At 42.5% G+C, this 14661-nt stretch overlaps 1 protein-coding gene across 2 annotated transcripts in view; it reads left to right on the top strand.

The window, feature by feature from the left end:
* chmp1a (charged multivesicular body protein 1A) overlaps window positions 1-14661 on the top strand; it is a 52767-nt gene that overhangs the window by 32863 nt on the left and 5243 nt on the right. The window contains exons 7-10 of one of the 2 annotated variants that reach the window (XM_077711904.1): window positions 10348-10380; window positions 10434-10531; window positions 11530-11973; window positions 12080-12204. In XM_077711904.1, coding sequence (XP_077568030.1) covers window positions 10348-10380; window positions 10434-10482 — 82 coding nt within the window. In that variant the 3' untranslated portion in view covers window positions 10483-10531; window positions 11530-11973; window positions 12080-12204. Of the gene's footprint in view, window positions 1-9271; window positions 9547-10347; window positions 10381-10433; window positions 10532-11529; window positions 11974-12079; window positions 12205-14661 lie in introns of those variants that run through there. The other variant, XM_077711905.1, reaches the window with a different exon arrangement.

Here is a 14661-nt window from a genome sequence, read left to right as displayed (position 1 = left end):
TTCACACCTACACCTGTCTAAATCTCAAACCCTAAAGATTATCATTATGTGCTTTTGACCTTGCGCACCAGACCATCGTCCTCTTGTCTTGCTTCTACAAATGTCTCGATTCATTTTTGGGAACAGGGCACATGCCATATTTACCTGAGGCTTAACCGGCAGGTCCAACATGCGTTGTTGCTCTTTTGGGGCACACGCCTTTCGGTCAAGATGATGCATCTTGTGTGTTTTTGGAAATTTTGTTGACCCTTGAGTGAACCTTTGTGTTCTTCAAAGGCCTCTCTCTGTGCGGCTCCAACCAGCACGAGACTAGCTCGTCTTCGTTCCTCCGCACTGATGGGACCAGTTTTGTCTTTATGTGCCAGTCTTTGGATTTGTACCACAACATTGAAATCATGTCAGCTAGTTTCCCATTAGTGCAATCTTAATCTTGCTTTAATTTGGTCTTAATGTGCTGAACCTTAAAGTTAACTGTCGGGTTTAAAACCATATACATTTAATAACTTCGGATCAGAGGTAGCACACGCAGAAAGTCGGCTTGATGAGATTTTCAAAGACTTCAGCTGAAGGAGGGGTCAGAGTAGCCAGCGCTAGGAGACGTGTCCATCCCCCAGCCTGACCAGTTCGAATCCCTGGCTACCCCCAAAAGTCAAGCTAGTTTTATCAACACAGGATCATGTGACATAGGGAAAAACTTTAGGCGGGAAGAGGTGAACAAATAAATGGGGGTGTCGTGATAGATGACACCCCCCTAACTAAAAGGTGTCATGATGGAAGTTTCCACTAGGTCATGCAAAATTCTATTCTAGTGACTACACTATATAAACCAAAAGACATAATAAGCATAAAATACATTCACACTTCACATTAACATAGGAATACATGTACTTCCTTTCCCTCTAGGAAGTCTCCTCCTTTAGGTATTCAATTCCCATTTCTGTACGATGTTTCTTCCTCTGTGATTGCCTTAACGGTGGTTCAGACTGAAGTGTCGGCTTCAGCCCGCTTTTATGAATTTGAAGAACTATTACGATCTTTGTGCAACATTCTCTTCCCTGTCCTTGTTTTTTTCCAAAGGAGTGTAGGATATTCCGTTAAATCTATTTAGTTCAAATAACAAAAATCAAGATGTACATATACAATCTGACCTATCTGTTAAATGGTGGGCATATTCGTCACCTGGATTGTCATTTTCAATTACATCAATCTGTATCCCTCATCTCCACGTTTTAGAATACAAATATCATTAACAGTCCCTCAACAGGGTATGGAAAATAACAAAATCACTTGTCAAAGCAGAGGCGAAAACTCAAGTTTACTGAGGGGTACTTGAGAAAAATTCCTCTAAGTCCCTCTTAATGAGCGAACACAATTTTGAAGCCAAGACAAGTACATTTACCCAGACGACTCGACATCCGGGGATTCGTCACACTTTGGAGGAGTGCTAGAATCTTCGGCGAAGTTTGTCATGCTGTGAAACTGTATGTCACTGTAAGCTACCAGCGTGTGCTGGATAGTTTTTTGAATCATAGCTTTCATACAAGGGATTACACAAAACATACAAAATAGGAGAAAAACCGCAAGAAAGTGAGTTGCAAATTTAATCAGGAGAACCATGATCTGGTTGTTAACCATGAACATAGTGATACACATATGGCTGAGTGATCTTGGGCCATGGTGTTGGCTAATGCTTTCATTTCAGGTATGGCACGAGTTATGTTGAAGGTGCAACAGTGTTCTCCTATTAGGCACACACACCTCCATCCTTGGCTCTTATCAGATCTAGGACCATTCGGTCTTGCAACTCTATTTCTCTAAGGGCTTTTAATTCATCTGCTATACCTTGTAGGGCCTTGACAGTTTGGTTTATGAACATTCATGTAACAATTCAATGTCCAAGTTTGAAAACTAGTGACAGTATGATTATCTGTGGGGGTGGACCACAATTTATGGTCATCAGGAACATCACTGCCCCAGATTGAGCCCTGTGGTTTGAATTGCACTGATTTTGATCTTTTATCTCTTACTGTTATGTTCACTCCCCTTCAAAGGAATGCATCTTAGACCATCTGCATCACTGCAGATTTAAATGTGACGTCTAGACACAGTGAATTCAGGATGTCAGGATACCTGTGGAAATGGGTATACGGCTACACACAACAACTTTCATTCACAACAATCAGTTTATTCTGGATTACCATGAAATTATACCACATACTTTCTTCAAAGTGGTTCTTTGGATTGTTCTTTTCATACCACTTCACTTTCCTCTGGGACAGCAACACGGCATCGTCTCGTTTTTTCGACTCAAATCTCTGGGGGCGGGGCATTCAGCCACACCCAAGCTGCCACTGATAGTATAGTCACTGTGATGAGGGTGGCTACCAGCTTTCATTTTGGCTTCTGTGTGAGAGTGAAAAGACTATGAGAGGTTAAGGTTAGGTGACGGGTGCTCGTGGCAGGTGAGCAGACGTCAGATTAATTTTTCACAGACAAGGGATTTGGCAATGTCCGACTTGCAGTCTACTCAGAGTCACCGATGTCTCGAACTACTTTGACTTGGGATTGGTAAATCCACGTCGACCTATCAGCAATCTTTACTGCGGTGGGGGTGGTGAGTTCAACCACGAATGGGCCTTCCCAACGTGGCGAGGACCAGGACTACCTTTTTATGAATCGAATCAGGATCTGGTCACCAGTCTTCAACACCTCCTGTACGGGAGACAAAGGGGATGGCAGCTTACATGTTCTTTGGACAGGTTTCTCCAAACATTTTACCATCCATTCTGTGAGTAGATCTGCCTCACCCTTAGTCTCTTGTCATGGTTCACCTTCCCGTCGAGGAAGTTGGAATGGTCTTCCATGAACTATTTCAAAAGGTGTTAATCTCAAGCTAGTAGATACTATCTTCATATATTTTGACCAGTGTTAGAAGTTCTGGGCATGAGTTCTGTATCTCTTTCATGGTTTTCTTAAGCCTTGTTTTTATCGTACCATTTAATCGCTCTACCAGTCCCACGCTCTTTTGGACGTTGCACCTTTTTGGGCCTGAGGTTATCTTGTACATTGTTTGTAACAAATTAAACAGTTCCTACAATTTTTTCAAAAGTAGGTATTTAGACCTCTGGGACATGGAACACATGCTGTACCATATGTCCACCCCCCACCCCACCCCCCCTGTTGAGACATGGCTCATTCCATGGTTCAATTTTGGAATAAATTCTTTGGTAGGCACGTTAAGCTTTTAGCTGTAAAAAGGCCGTCTGCAGACTGTTCTGCTCCTTCATGTATCCATGCATCTTTTCTTTTCTGTGTTGCAATGTTCTTTTCTGCATATCAATTAATACTGTTTTTTAGATCGACTCAGTTTTGTTGTGTATGCTGTTTGGTAAGTGTTTTCTGCTGCTGCTTCAGCTGCTGTATTCTGTCGTTGTCTTCAGCACGTGCTTAACATTTGCATACAGCTATTTGGTTGGACTTAATACCCCAATGAACAAAAATCACAACAATCTTACTTATTCCATCACTATAGTTTTTGAAAATTTAAATGTCTTATCAGTCAAAATTAAATATGCTAGCTGGTATTCTATTTTGATCACTGCTTCTTTGTTAAGATCATGAACTATATTTGTTTTTTTTCCTTTCCTGCAATTTCACAAATTAACTAATCATACTAAAAATAGGAAAAATACAAAAAGCAAACCAGGCTGCTTTCTCCTCAGGAAAACAGCTTTCCCATTCTCTGCAACAGTTACATTCACATCATTTAGTATCCAGAAACAAATGCACATATTTATAATTCTGAATTGAATTGAACCGACTAAAATGTAACCACCCCTTGTTTGTCAGGGTTAATAATTTTAGCATAATTGTGTCATTTAGAGCAATTAAACTCATCCCTTATAAAATGCATACTAATCAAGTCCCAATTCATTCAATAATGTGTATCGCGTTGCATATTAAACTCAGTTGTTTGAAATTCAAAATATCCCAATTTAGTAGTCTTTTTTTATCAAATGTAACATTCCATTGTCTTTGAAGTTTGCCAATCATCTCCTATAAAACTTTCTTAATCAATATTTTTCAATAGTCAGGCATAAAATTTAAATCTAGTTACATTTCTATCCATTTCCTTTCTAATTGTTTACTTTAACTCTGTAAGAAGGTTTGGTCCCAGTTGAAACACTTTCACTCTTTTTATGTAGACAATAAAACCAATATCAAAAGTTCCTTAGGGCTTACGGCATTGAACCCCGAGCAATAATTTTTCCAATCAATATTGGAGTGCTTGCCATTACGTAGGATCGCGTCAAAAAGGTTATCTTACCTGTCTCCTCAAACGTTTCAACTGAGAGAACCTTCTTACAGTGCAAAGGTGGATCTGCATCCTCCTTTTCAGCTATTTTGATGTCTGCTGGTTGGTCAGCAAAACTTGGTACGGTCGTTCTCATCTTGGGTGCTCGTGCGTCTTCTCCATGTTTCCTGTTGAGAAGCAGTCTCCTTCTGCTAACCCAAATTCAATGCATTTCTTTAAAGTTTTTCTTTTATGCAGATAGCCAGATTAGACTCATCATTCAGCTCCAATTGTCTAGTGAATGATGGCGTTTTGTAGTCTACTAAATAGGATTTCCATATTTTGTTGTCCGGTTGACCTCGTTTTGTAGGCGCAATGATTTCATAATGAAATATGCAACCTTTTGTCAATCCTGTCAATTATTTTGTTAACACAATTTGGATGACATCACTATAAATCAATGGTACTTAGGAATTTCATATCATGCACTGTTTTTGTCTTTTCATTTCAGTGCTCCACTATTTCGCATGGCAAATTTGTTCCTCCTAATCAATGCATTATCAACAAAACATGTCTTTGGACTAAACAATTTTTCATAATTTTTCATCGCCATCCAAAAACGCTTATTGGCGATTTCAGAAATTGATTTCAAATTTCTAAATCATTTTCCTAATGATAAATTTCAGTGTTTATTAGAGAACCCATAATTTGTCACTAATATATCACAATACTGTCAACTTTCTGTCTCTCTCTCTTTTTCTTTGTCTTTATCTCTTTTTTCTCTTTCTTTCTCTCTTCATTACTCTCTCTACATCTCGGTGTCTCTCTCTCCCTACATCTCTCTATTACTCTCTCCGCTCCTCCTTTCTTCATCGTGAGTTGCGAGGTAACTTGAGATGAGGCTCTTGCCTGTGTATTGTATTCGATTTAGTGCTGAAAATGTCCATTCCCGGTTGTGGCGGGCTTGATAGCTTCAGAGTTGTCCGACCTTTCTTCATGATGTCCACCGTTTCTTGTAAAGTCCGTCTTGATAATGTCTTTGACAGTAAATCAATTATTTCTCCGTCAGCCATTTCAGGTTGACAAAACTGCTATTAAATCAACACAGCAATATGTTTGCTTGTGCAGCTCGATCCAGATACAGTTTGGTACCTCTGGCTGGTCCACTCTATCACTCGCCAATCATAGTTGGTGAAGGTGAGGTCGTATCTCTACGCCTGTGAGAAGGCATTGGTGTCGCTAACTCGAAATCTGATTGCAACAGTTTTATCGACACTTGTTTTATGCAGTAGAGCCTGCAGAACTGATGGCCTCAAGACAGATTTCTGACCCCAGTGTTCTCGTTACCTCTGCGTCCTGCGTCTGATACGCACAGCTTTTCTTCCAGACGCACAATTTCAAGTAATGTGCTTTTTTCGGACGCAAAAAATTTTTATCAAAAAAAAACCAAAACACATATATATCCGATAGCAAACCAATTTATTCCACATAATCTTTGCGAAATAATTCTCGCGTGAACGAGACTAGCAGACACTAGCAGACGCAGGAGAGGAAGCAATAGCAAGAGTTTCGTAATAGTGTAAGAAAGATAAAAAATGTTTCAGAAAAAGCAAAACAGTCTGGATAGTTATTTCGCAGTTAAAAATACAACTAGTAAGAAAAGAACTGCAGAAGATTCGATCGATGATCATGAAGCAAAACGGGGTAAGCAAGGAAAAATACGCACATTTCAAAAGACTTGGTTGCAGCTGTTCGCGTGGTTACGATATGACGAGGAAAATAATTTCATGTACTGTGCTGTTTGTACGGATAACAAGCAGGTAAATGGATTGATTGCGGCAGCTAAATGCACGAATTTTCAAAAATGCACCCTGGATAGACACATAGTTTTGCCCGGACACAAGTTGGCACTGGAAATTCCCACATTGCGAAATAACAACAAAAAAAATCGAACAAAAGGCATCAGCAACAAAAGACAAAGTAGTTACAGCTTTATTGAAAGTTGTACATTGGATGTCCATGGAAGATATATATAATGCTCAAGCAAATTGTACTGGCTGAAAAGTACCCAAGAGACAAGATGAGCAATCTCTGGAAACTGATCAGCCAGTACCACAGTGAAGAGATGCCAAACATGATAAGATTGGCTCAGCTGGCTCTTACATCAGCTGTGCATACAGCTGGCTGTGAGAGAGGTTTTTCTGTGCAGAACAGAATCCTCACAAAGAAAAGAAACAGGCTGCAAGTGGAAACTCAGCACAAACTGATGGTAGTGCAGCTGGCTAAAAGTGTGAACCATCAAAAGGCCCTGGAAAAGTGGAAAGGCTGCAAAGAGAGGAGGATCTACGAGCTGAAAGACTAGTACAATGATAAATAAACCCTTACCCTAAACCATATAATAAATAAATTAAATCTGAATGTTTATGTATCGTTGTTTATGTTTTATTTGCATCCGTAGTATGTTGGGACTCGTGACAAGTTTCCTGGGACGCACAGTTTTCAGACAAGCGAATCCCTGGGACTCGCAGTGTGCCAATTGTAAAATTATCACTGGACCCTCGCAACAAATAATGGCTGAAATGTGATTGGTTAGATGCTTAAATATGAAAACAAAAATACACGCCTGGAAGCAGTGCAACCAGGAAAAAAGCAACAAAAAGGAAGCTGACTGCTAATTTGGAATTATTTAATAAGTATTCATGGACACAACATAATTAACATCAGTCTGTGATTCAGATATTTTTTAAAGCCAGCAAAGAAGGCCTTGCAGGCCCCGATGGTCCACCACTGCATTAAAACAATAGTAATACAAAATTTTAACACTGACAGGTCATGTTTTTCCAGTAACATAATTTCAATTTTTTTGAATGCATAACATAAAAAGGGTTCTTATAATAATTGTAATAATAATGATAATTCCCTGCTTAGACAGTTCTTATACTCACTGGTTGTTCTTGGTTATCATTTCCACACGACGGACTCACAGGTGTTGACGTCGTAGTGGTTTCACTAGCCGGTTATGGATTATCTTTGGTATGGCCGCTGCTAGTCGCAGTAAAGAAGGCTGGCACCTTTGGTGAAGTGGACACCAGCTTTCTGCTCTCCTCATTTCTCCTCTTCTCAGCACCCCTGGGGTAGCTTCTTTTAATTTTTCCTTCTTTTCGGTAACCTTTTCTCTTCTCTCCGCTTTTCCTCTCGTCTCGAAAATTCCCGCTATTTTTAAATTTCTTTTTTTACGCTGTCATCATACCTGCATGTATGCAGTAAAATGGACTGATCCAATTTAGTGGAGACTGAAGTGGGGGCCCCATGCACATGTAATACAATTAGCATTCTGCTGGCATTTTCGCGAAATGATTTTAATGTAAAACTTACCTTACTCGCATATTAGCTGCACCCTTAAAATTGCCTTAAAATTGTTGAATTTTAAATTTTTGCACGTATATTCCGCCCCCTGAGTCTCAATTTTCACCTCCATATTCATGGTTTTAATGAGTACAAATATAGCTTCACATTCAGCTCTTTAATGTGTGTCAGGATGTCCACAGTAAAAGTTAAATGTTCAGACGTGTCAGTATTCTTCATGTAGCTCCAATAACGAACTAATCTCCTGTTTGAGCTCCCACACACATTTACATAGTTTTACTAGACGAGTGCGCAATCTATCGGGGAAACAAGGGTATTTCATGGGATAGGGAAATGAATGAGGTCATTGAGTTTTACTATAATTTGGAAAATTTCGGCGGGCCGAATTAAAAAGCCTATATGGCCCGCAGGCAGTAGTTTGCCAATGTCTGCCATAGCTCTACACACCGCACTGAGCCACCTGGAGCACCATGGGAATTACGTGAGTGATCTCATTGATTATAGCTCAGCCTTCAACACTATAATACCGGACATTCTGACTGACAAACTCCCCCACCTTGGACTATCCTCTTCCATCTGCTGCTGGATAAAGAACTTCTTAACCATAACTTCCATTACACTGAGCACTAGCTCCCCTCAAGGCTGTGTACTAAGTCCTCTTCTGTACTCCCTGTACACATGACTGTACACCAACCCACCAGTCTAACTCCATCATCAAATTTGATTCACAGCAGAATGTCAACGAATCTGAAATTATCACTCATTTGGGCTTTTTGCCGAGAAAACACACCTTATGGAGAAGCACTACCAATTTCGTCATACGCAGTTGTGTATGATGACAATTAGGCTTTTGTCGAGTCAATGATAATGTCAAAGCCTATGTCCGATTATTATTATATCTTGGCTATGCTGTCAGCACCACACTTAACATAAATGACTTGTCACAGCTGCTTGGTAAGTCGATTTTTTTTTTTATGTTGGACAGATAGAGGCTTTCCACAACTGTGCTTCAATTTGCACCCATTGTTGGTAATAACACGTGTCTCAGTTGTCGTTCTCCTAAACTTCATGCCGAGCAAACGCTCACACACACACACCACCAACACCACCTCCCTCTTCAGTCCCAAATGAGCGAATCTTCAGTAAAGGTTTTACAATTTATGAATGCAAGAGAAGCCCTCTCACTAGGAGAGCACGCTGAACAACTTTATTTTTGCACCGAAAGCTTGTGCAGCTCAATTGGGACTACTGAATGATCAACATTTCTGTGCAGATTTGATTAACCTACCAAAAAGTCACTGTATACTTTAATTTATTTTGATGTTTTTTTTCTTTTTCCTTTTTTTTTGTTGCAATGATCTGTTTTGCTCATTTACATTGTAATATCTTATATTCTGTACCATTCGATTCTTCAGAAAAATATGCTTGGCAAAAAACAACAACCTAGGCTGTTTAATGTTATACTGGACCACTCTACAGATCAGAAAAAAATCCACAAAAATTAAGATGATTCTGATTGTTCAATGCTGAGTGAGGCCATCAAATGTTTTCTCTTAATTGTCTAATGTAAGCCGATGCAATTAGGACTTCATCATATTTTTCATGTTGCAGGTTGGCAGCGTTGCGGAACTAAGCAGTGACTCCTCTTACTTTTGCCGGGGGTAAAAATAGAGTGGTATTGGGTCTATATTTCTGGTGAATTGTTCCTGCAATGAGGGAGTATCACCTTTTTCTTGTTTTGCCAAACGACTGTTGGTCCCTTCCCTATGTATGGTTTGTACAATATTAATCTGGTCTAATCTTTAGGATAACAACAATAATGGACATGTAAATATTTGATTCACGCAAACTGAAGTGATTACAAACAATTAAAGTGATTAAAAGAATGTGCACTCTGTTTTTTTTTTGCACTTGGTTATCCACTTGACATTAATGTTCTACTATTAGCAGTCAGAAGTATCCTCATCACATTCATCAAGTCCCAGGTAGAACATTGGATGTACCAGTGCACAATCATTACACTGGGAGTGTTTGATTGTTATTTGTTGTCAATACACGCATCCCATAATCTACACAAGGGGGTGTCAAACTCATTTTGGTATATTAGCCACATTCACAGCAATTTGAGACAAATGGGTAAGACCAGTTAAAATAATAGTTTCCCTATCTTTGGGGCGCAAATTATTACAAGTACAATCTTAACCTGAATATACACAATTTGTCAATATACAATTGCAAATTATGCTCAAAATAAATTTAAAAAGTACTGCAATATTAACAATACAGTGGTACCTTGAGATATGAGCGTAATGCGTTCCAGGACTGAGCTTGTATGTTGATTCACTCGTATCTCAAATCAACGTTTGCCAATGAAATTAACTAAAATCTAATTAATTCGTTCCAACCCTCTGGAAAAAAAACACAAAAAAACATTGAAATTGAAAAACATTTTTATTTGTTCTAATTCGCCATCTATTAACAGAGTAACAAATAACTTTTGGTTATGATGTTTAATAGTACTAAAATTAGACGGATTTTGTAGAGGGGAGAGAGAGACACTTTTTGCATGGCAATGCGCTCGTAACATAACATAAACAAATTTCAATGAACTTGGATTACGATACAGACACTCAAATCACCGTAAAACCTCTATTTCAACAGCATGCTGTTCTATTTTTCAAAACCAGGTCACAAAAGGCACAAATACAAGGCGACTACTGGTAAGTAATTACAAATTCACTGGTGAAAATCAAGTGACACGTCGCTGTTGTAGCTGTTCTCCTCATTCACATCATTCACATCACCTTCTGCATCAGCGTTGAGATTCTGAGTGAGTTCTGTTAGAGGTGCTGCTCAAATCGAGGTTTTACGGTAAGTCTCTTCTAACTCTAAACTTATTTTTAATTTTGATTAAAAAATGTTGTACCTTTTTATTCTCCCGGATTGGATCTAACATATTTTCACACCTATAAAACCGTGCGTCTGATAGGACGCAGTCTCATTTTCGGGTATATTTTTTGTTTTTTTGTCATTACATTGGGTGCCTCGGAAAATGCGCTAGCATTACACTAGGCTAGCGTATGTTATGCTAGCCGCTAGCGAGTTTTTTAAAGACTGCACAAGCAAAACTAAGTTTGATAATGCTTTATTGAGGTAAAAGGTACACTCTGATAACAGAGTTTGGCATTTAACATGCTAGGCTCCACTGTCAGTCAGAGGGAACTTGATTCCAGCTTTGGAAAAACCTCGAACAACAGTGCTGGCCGACACTAGAGCCCAGTCATCCACAATCCATTGTAACTCGCGACATGTATCACTCCCAAGCCTTTGATTCTCCTCGGTTATATCGGCATCGAGAATTGATTCCAAAACGTCAAGTAACTCGTGCAACGCTGCCTGCCCGAGCTACTATGTTGGCCATCCGTTAGCAATCCATTAACAAAGCTGTTCAATGTGTTTTATCCATGGCTTCAGTCCATTTTCCAAGCGTTCAACACCAGAATTCTGTTGTCATTCACGTCAGGCATTCCCTCTGTATAGCTCTAATAGGCTGTTTCTTTTGAGTATTCAGAGTGTTTTTGAGGGTTAAAAGCGCTGAGAGTGTGGGATATTTTGAATGGATTTACTGTAATGGTTGGAATGCATACGGTGAAAGTCTGCTGGATTGATCGCAATAAGTACTATGCAGGCAAGAAATAAAACTATTCACTCAACCGGTCATACAACATTTTAATTTAGTGCACAGACAAGATGCACCAACTGATTTTAGACTTAAGTGCGCCCTATAGGTGTAAAAATACGGTATTTGCCGTGCCTCCACCCTCCAACCTATCGAGGGTTTGCTTTTGTCTTCCCTTCAAATTTGTCAGGCTTCTGACCAGACTGGTGGCTGGGTGTGCTGGTCACCTAATCACAGGCCCAGACCCTAACGAGCGGAGTTACGACAGGTGGAAGTCAACAGCAATCAAGCAGTATATAAGGCCACCAGGAACCTGACCATGCTGCTGGATCGTCTTATCAGTTTACTGTTAAGTACCCTCTCGCATTACCTATTGCTAATTTGTAGACCAACGACCTCTGTTTGTACTCAGGAATTCGACCACCCCAAGCCCACGGACCAAGTAACGGAATTAGGATCAACGAGACCATACTTACGGACAAGACCACGGACCAGGACAACGGAAAGGACAACGGACCAAGTATACAGAACCAGGACAACGGAAAGGACAACGGATCAAGTCTACAGAACCAAGACGACGCTACTGGCACGGAACCCGCCAGTGTTTGCCGACTAAGAGATTAACCAAATAAAGGTTCACTGTTAAAGTACTACGTATATTCCTCGCCTGCTTTGGGGCCTGAACCCAGATCATAACAAAATTAATCTGAAAATGATGCACACAAATGTCCTCACAATAGGATAACGCACGACCACTCGCCAACTTGCCCGGGAAGTAGTCCTCCTGTTACGATCTCGCCGCGTAGTGCGACTGGATCGGTGGAGAAGTTGAACCCAGATGCAGAGTCGCCGAAGTAATGGAAAGGTGAGGCAGATCTGTAGCTCTTGTAGGTTGATTTAATAAACGTGGTAACATAACATAAACAACTTAGCTTGATCTCTCGTGACAAACGGAATGAACATGCGGCGTGGCGTCAATGGAAACGGCCATGACTAAGAGGATAAACAGGAAACGAAACCAGGACGAAACCAGAACTAACCCAGACGATCCGACAGCGTCCACAGAAAATCATAATGCTTAAATACCAAAAATAATCTAATCACGTAATTAGTGACAGCTGATAGTTATCGTGACGTCATGCCAGGAAAGGCAATCCAACCACTCCTGACAGTACATCCCCTCTAAGGGACGGATTCTAGACGTCCCAAGGTCAATTACAACATTAGAAACGGGAACAAGCAGGGAGGGTGGGTGGGAGATCTACAATTGTCCGGTGGTCTTCCACACCAACCCAAGAACAGACGGAGAGGTCGCTCCGGCGGGCGTCCGCGCCAGCCAGAAACGAGACAAGTCAGTGGCAGGTCTGGCGGGCGTCTGTGCCGGTCAGAAACAAGACGGGGCAGAGGCAAGTCTGGCGGGCGTCCGTGTCGGCCAGAAACAAGACGAGGCTGTGGTCGATCCGGTGGGCGTCCGCGCCGGCCAGAAACGAGACGAGGCAGTGGTCGATCCGGCGGGCGTCCGCGCCGGCCAGAAACGAGACGAGGCAGTGGTCGGTCCGGCGGGCGTCCGCGTCGGCCAGAAACGAGACGAGGCTGAGGTCGATCCGGCGGGCGTCCGCGCCGGCCAGAAACGAGACGAGGCTGTGGTCGATCCGGCGGGCGTCCGCGCCGGCCAGAAACGAGACGAGGCAGTGGTCGATCCGGCGGGCGTCCGCGCAGGCCGGATACGAGACGAGGCTGAGGTCGGTCCGGCAGGCATCCCAGCTGGTCCCTTAAGTCTTTGCCAAACTGCCTGCCTTCAGGAAATATTAGAAGTTTAGTACGGTCGGGCACCTTACCCTGTTTGCTCGGGGGGTGGACAACCCTCCTCTCCCAGGAACCCGGATCATTGCTTCTCTGGACGTCGCCGGGCCCGTCCTCCAGGGGCACCGGCGAATTGCCACTCTCGACGTCGCCGGCTTCTTCATCCAGGGACTCCGGCGAATTACCACTCTTGACGTCGCCAGTCCCTTCTTCCAGGGACTCCGGCGAATTACCACTCTTGACGTCGCCAGTCCCTTCCTCCAGGGACTCCGGCGAATTACCACTCTTGACGTCGCCAGCCCCTTCTTCCAGGGACTCCGGCGAATTACCACTTTTGACGTCGCCAGCCCCTTCATCCAGGGACTCCGGCGAATTACCACTCTTGACGTCGCCAGCCCCTTCTTCCAGGGACTCCGGCGAATTACCACTCTTGACGTCGCCAGTCCCTTCTTCCAGGGACTCCGGCGAATTACCACTCTTGACGTCGCCAGCCCCTTCCTCCAGGGACTCTGGCGAATTACCACTCTTGACGTCGCCAGCCCCTACTGCCAGGGACTCCGGCGCATTGCCACTCTCGACGTCACCGGCTTCCTCCTCCAGGGGCACCAGCGAATTGCCACTCTTGACGTCACCGGCCCCATCCTCCAGGGGCAACGGCAAATTGGCACTCTCGACGTCGCCAGCCCCTTCATCCAGGGACTCCGGCGAATTGCCACTCTCGACGTCGCCAGTCCCTTCTTCCAGGGACTCCGGCGAATTACCACTCTTGACGTCGCCAGCCCCTACTGCCAGGGACTCCGGCGCATTGCCACTCTCGACGTCACCGGCTTCCTCCTCCAGGGGCACCAGCGAATTACCACTCTTGACGTCACCGGCCCCATCCTCTAGGGCAGTGATTTTCAAACTTTTTTGGCCACCCCCCCCTTCACCGCCGGGCCAAAATGCCAACGCCCCCCTCTTTACCCCTTTCCAACGAACGCTAGAACGACTATATTGCTAAATGTCACAAGAATTGGTTGATTCTTCAATCACAAACAGTTTGAAGACTAAAAAAAACAATTTTAATAAACAAAAATGGTTATCATTTATTCTTCAATTACAACACCTTGAACTGAACTTGAAATAAATTGTAAAACTGAACGAGTAACCATTAACAACTGTCCTGCCTAATGAGATGATTGATTGATGAAAAATGATTTCTGTCGTGATGATGAGAAAATCGCGCACGTATAGTTGCTTTCTGGCAGCTATAAAAACTGACTTGCATGTGGAGAGAAGCTTAAATAAATAGAAGACAGGCGCCTCAGATATTATTCGCTAATTTCGTTTCTTTTAATAGACCAATGCGCAGTTCACCTCGAATCATAAAAATTGATAGCTGATGCATTAAGCCGGTCGCTGTGCGCATACGTCTGTGGTTAAGCGTTGCCGGCGCGCTATTGTGTGCTCCTCTGCGGCTGACTGGATGGTGGTGGTTTCCCCAGTCGCCTGCATCGACGATAAACTCGCGACAATTAGT

This window comes from Stigmatopora nigra, unplaced genomic scaffold (assembly GCF_051989575.1).
Source record: "Stigmatopora nigra isolate UIUO_SnigA unplaced genomic scaffold, RoL_Snig_1.1 HiC_scaffold_59, whole genome shotgun sequence".
NCBI classification, from domain to species: Eukaryota; Metazoa; Chordata; class Actinopteri; order Syngnathiformes; family Syngnathidae; genus Stigmatopora; species Stigmatopora nigra.
This window is presented reverse-complemented; position numbering and strand designations above follow the sequence as displayed.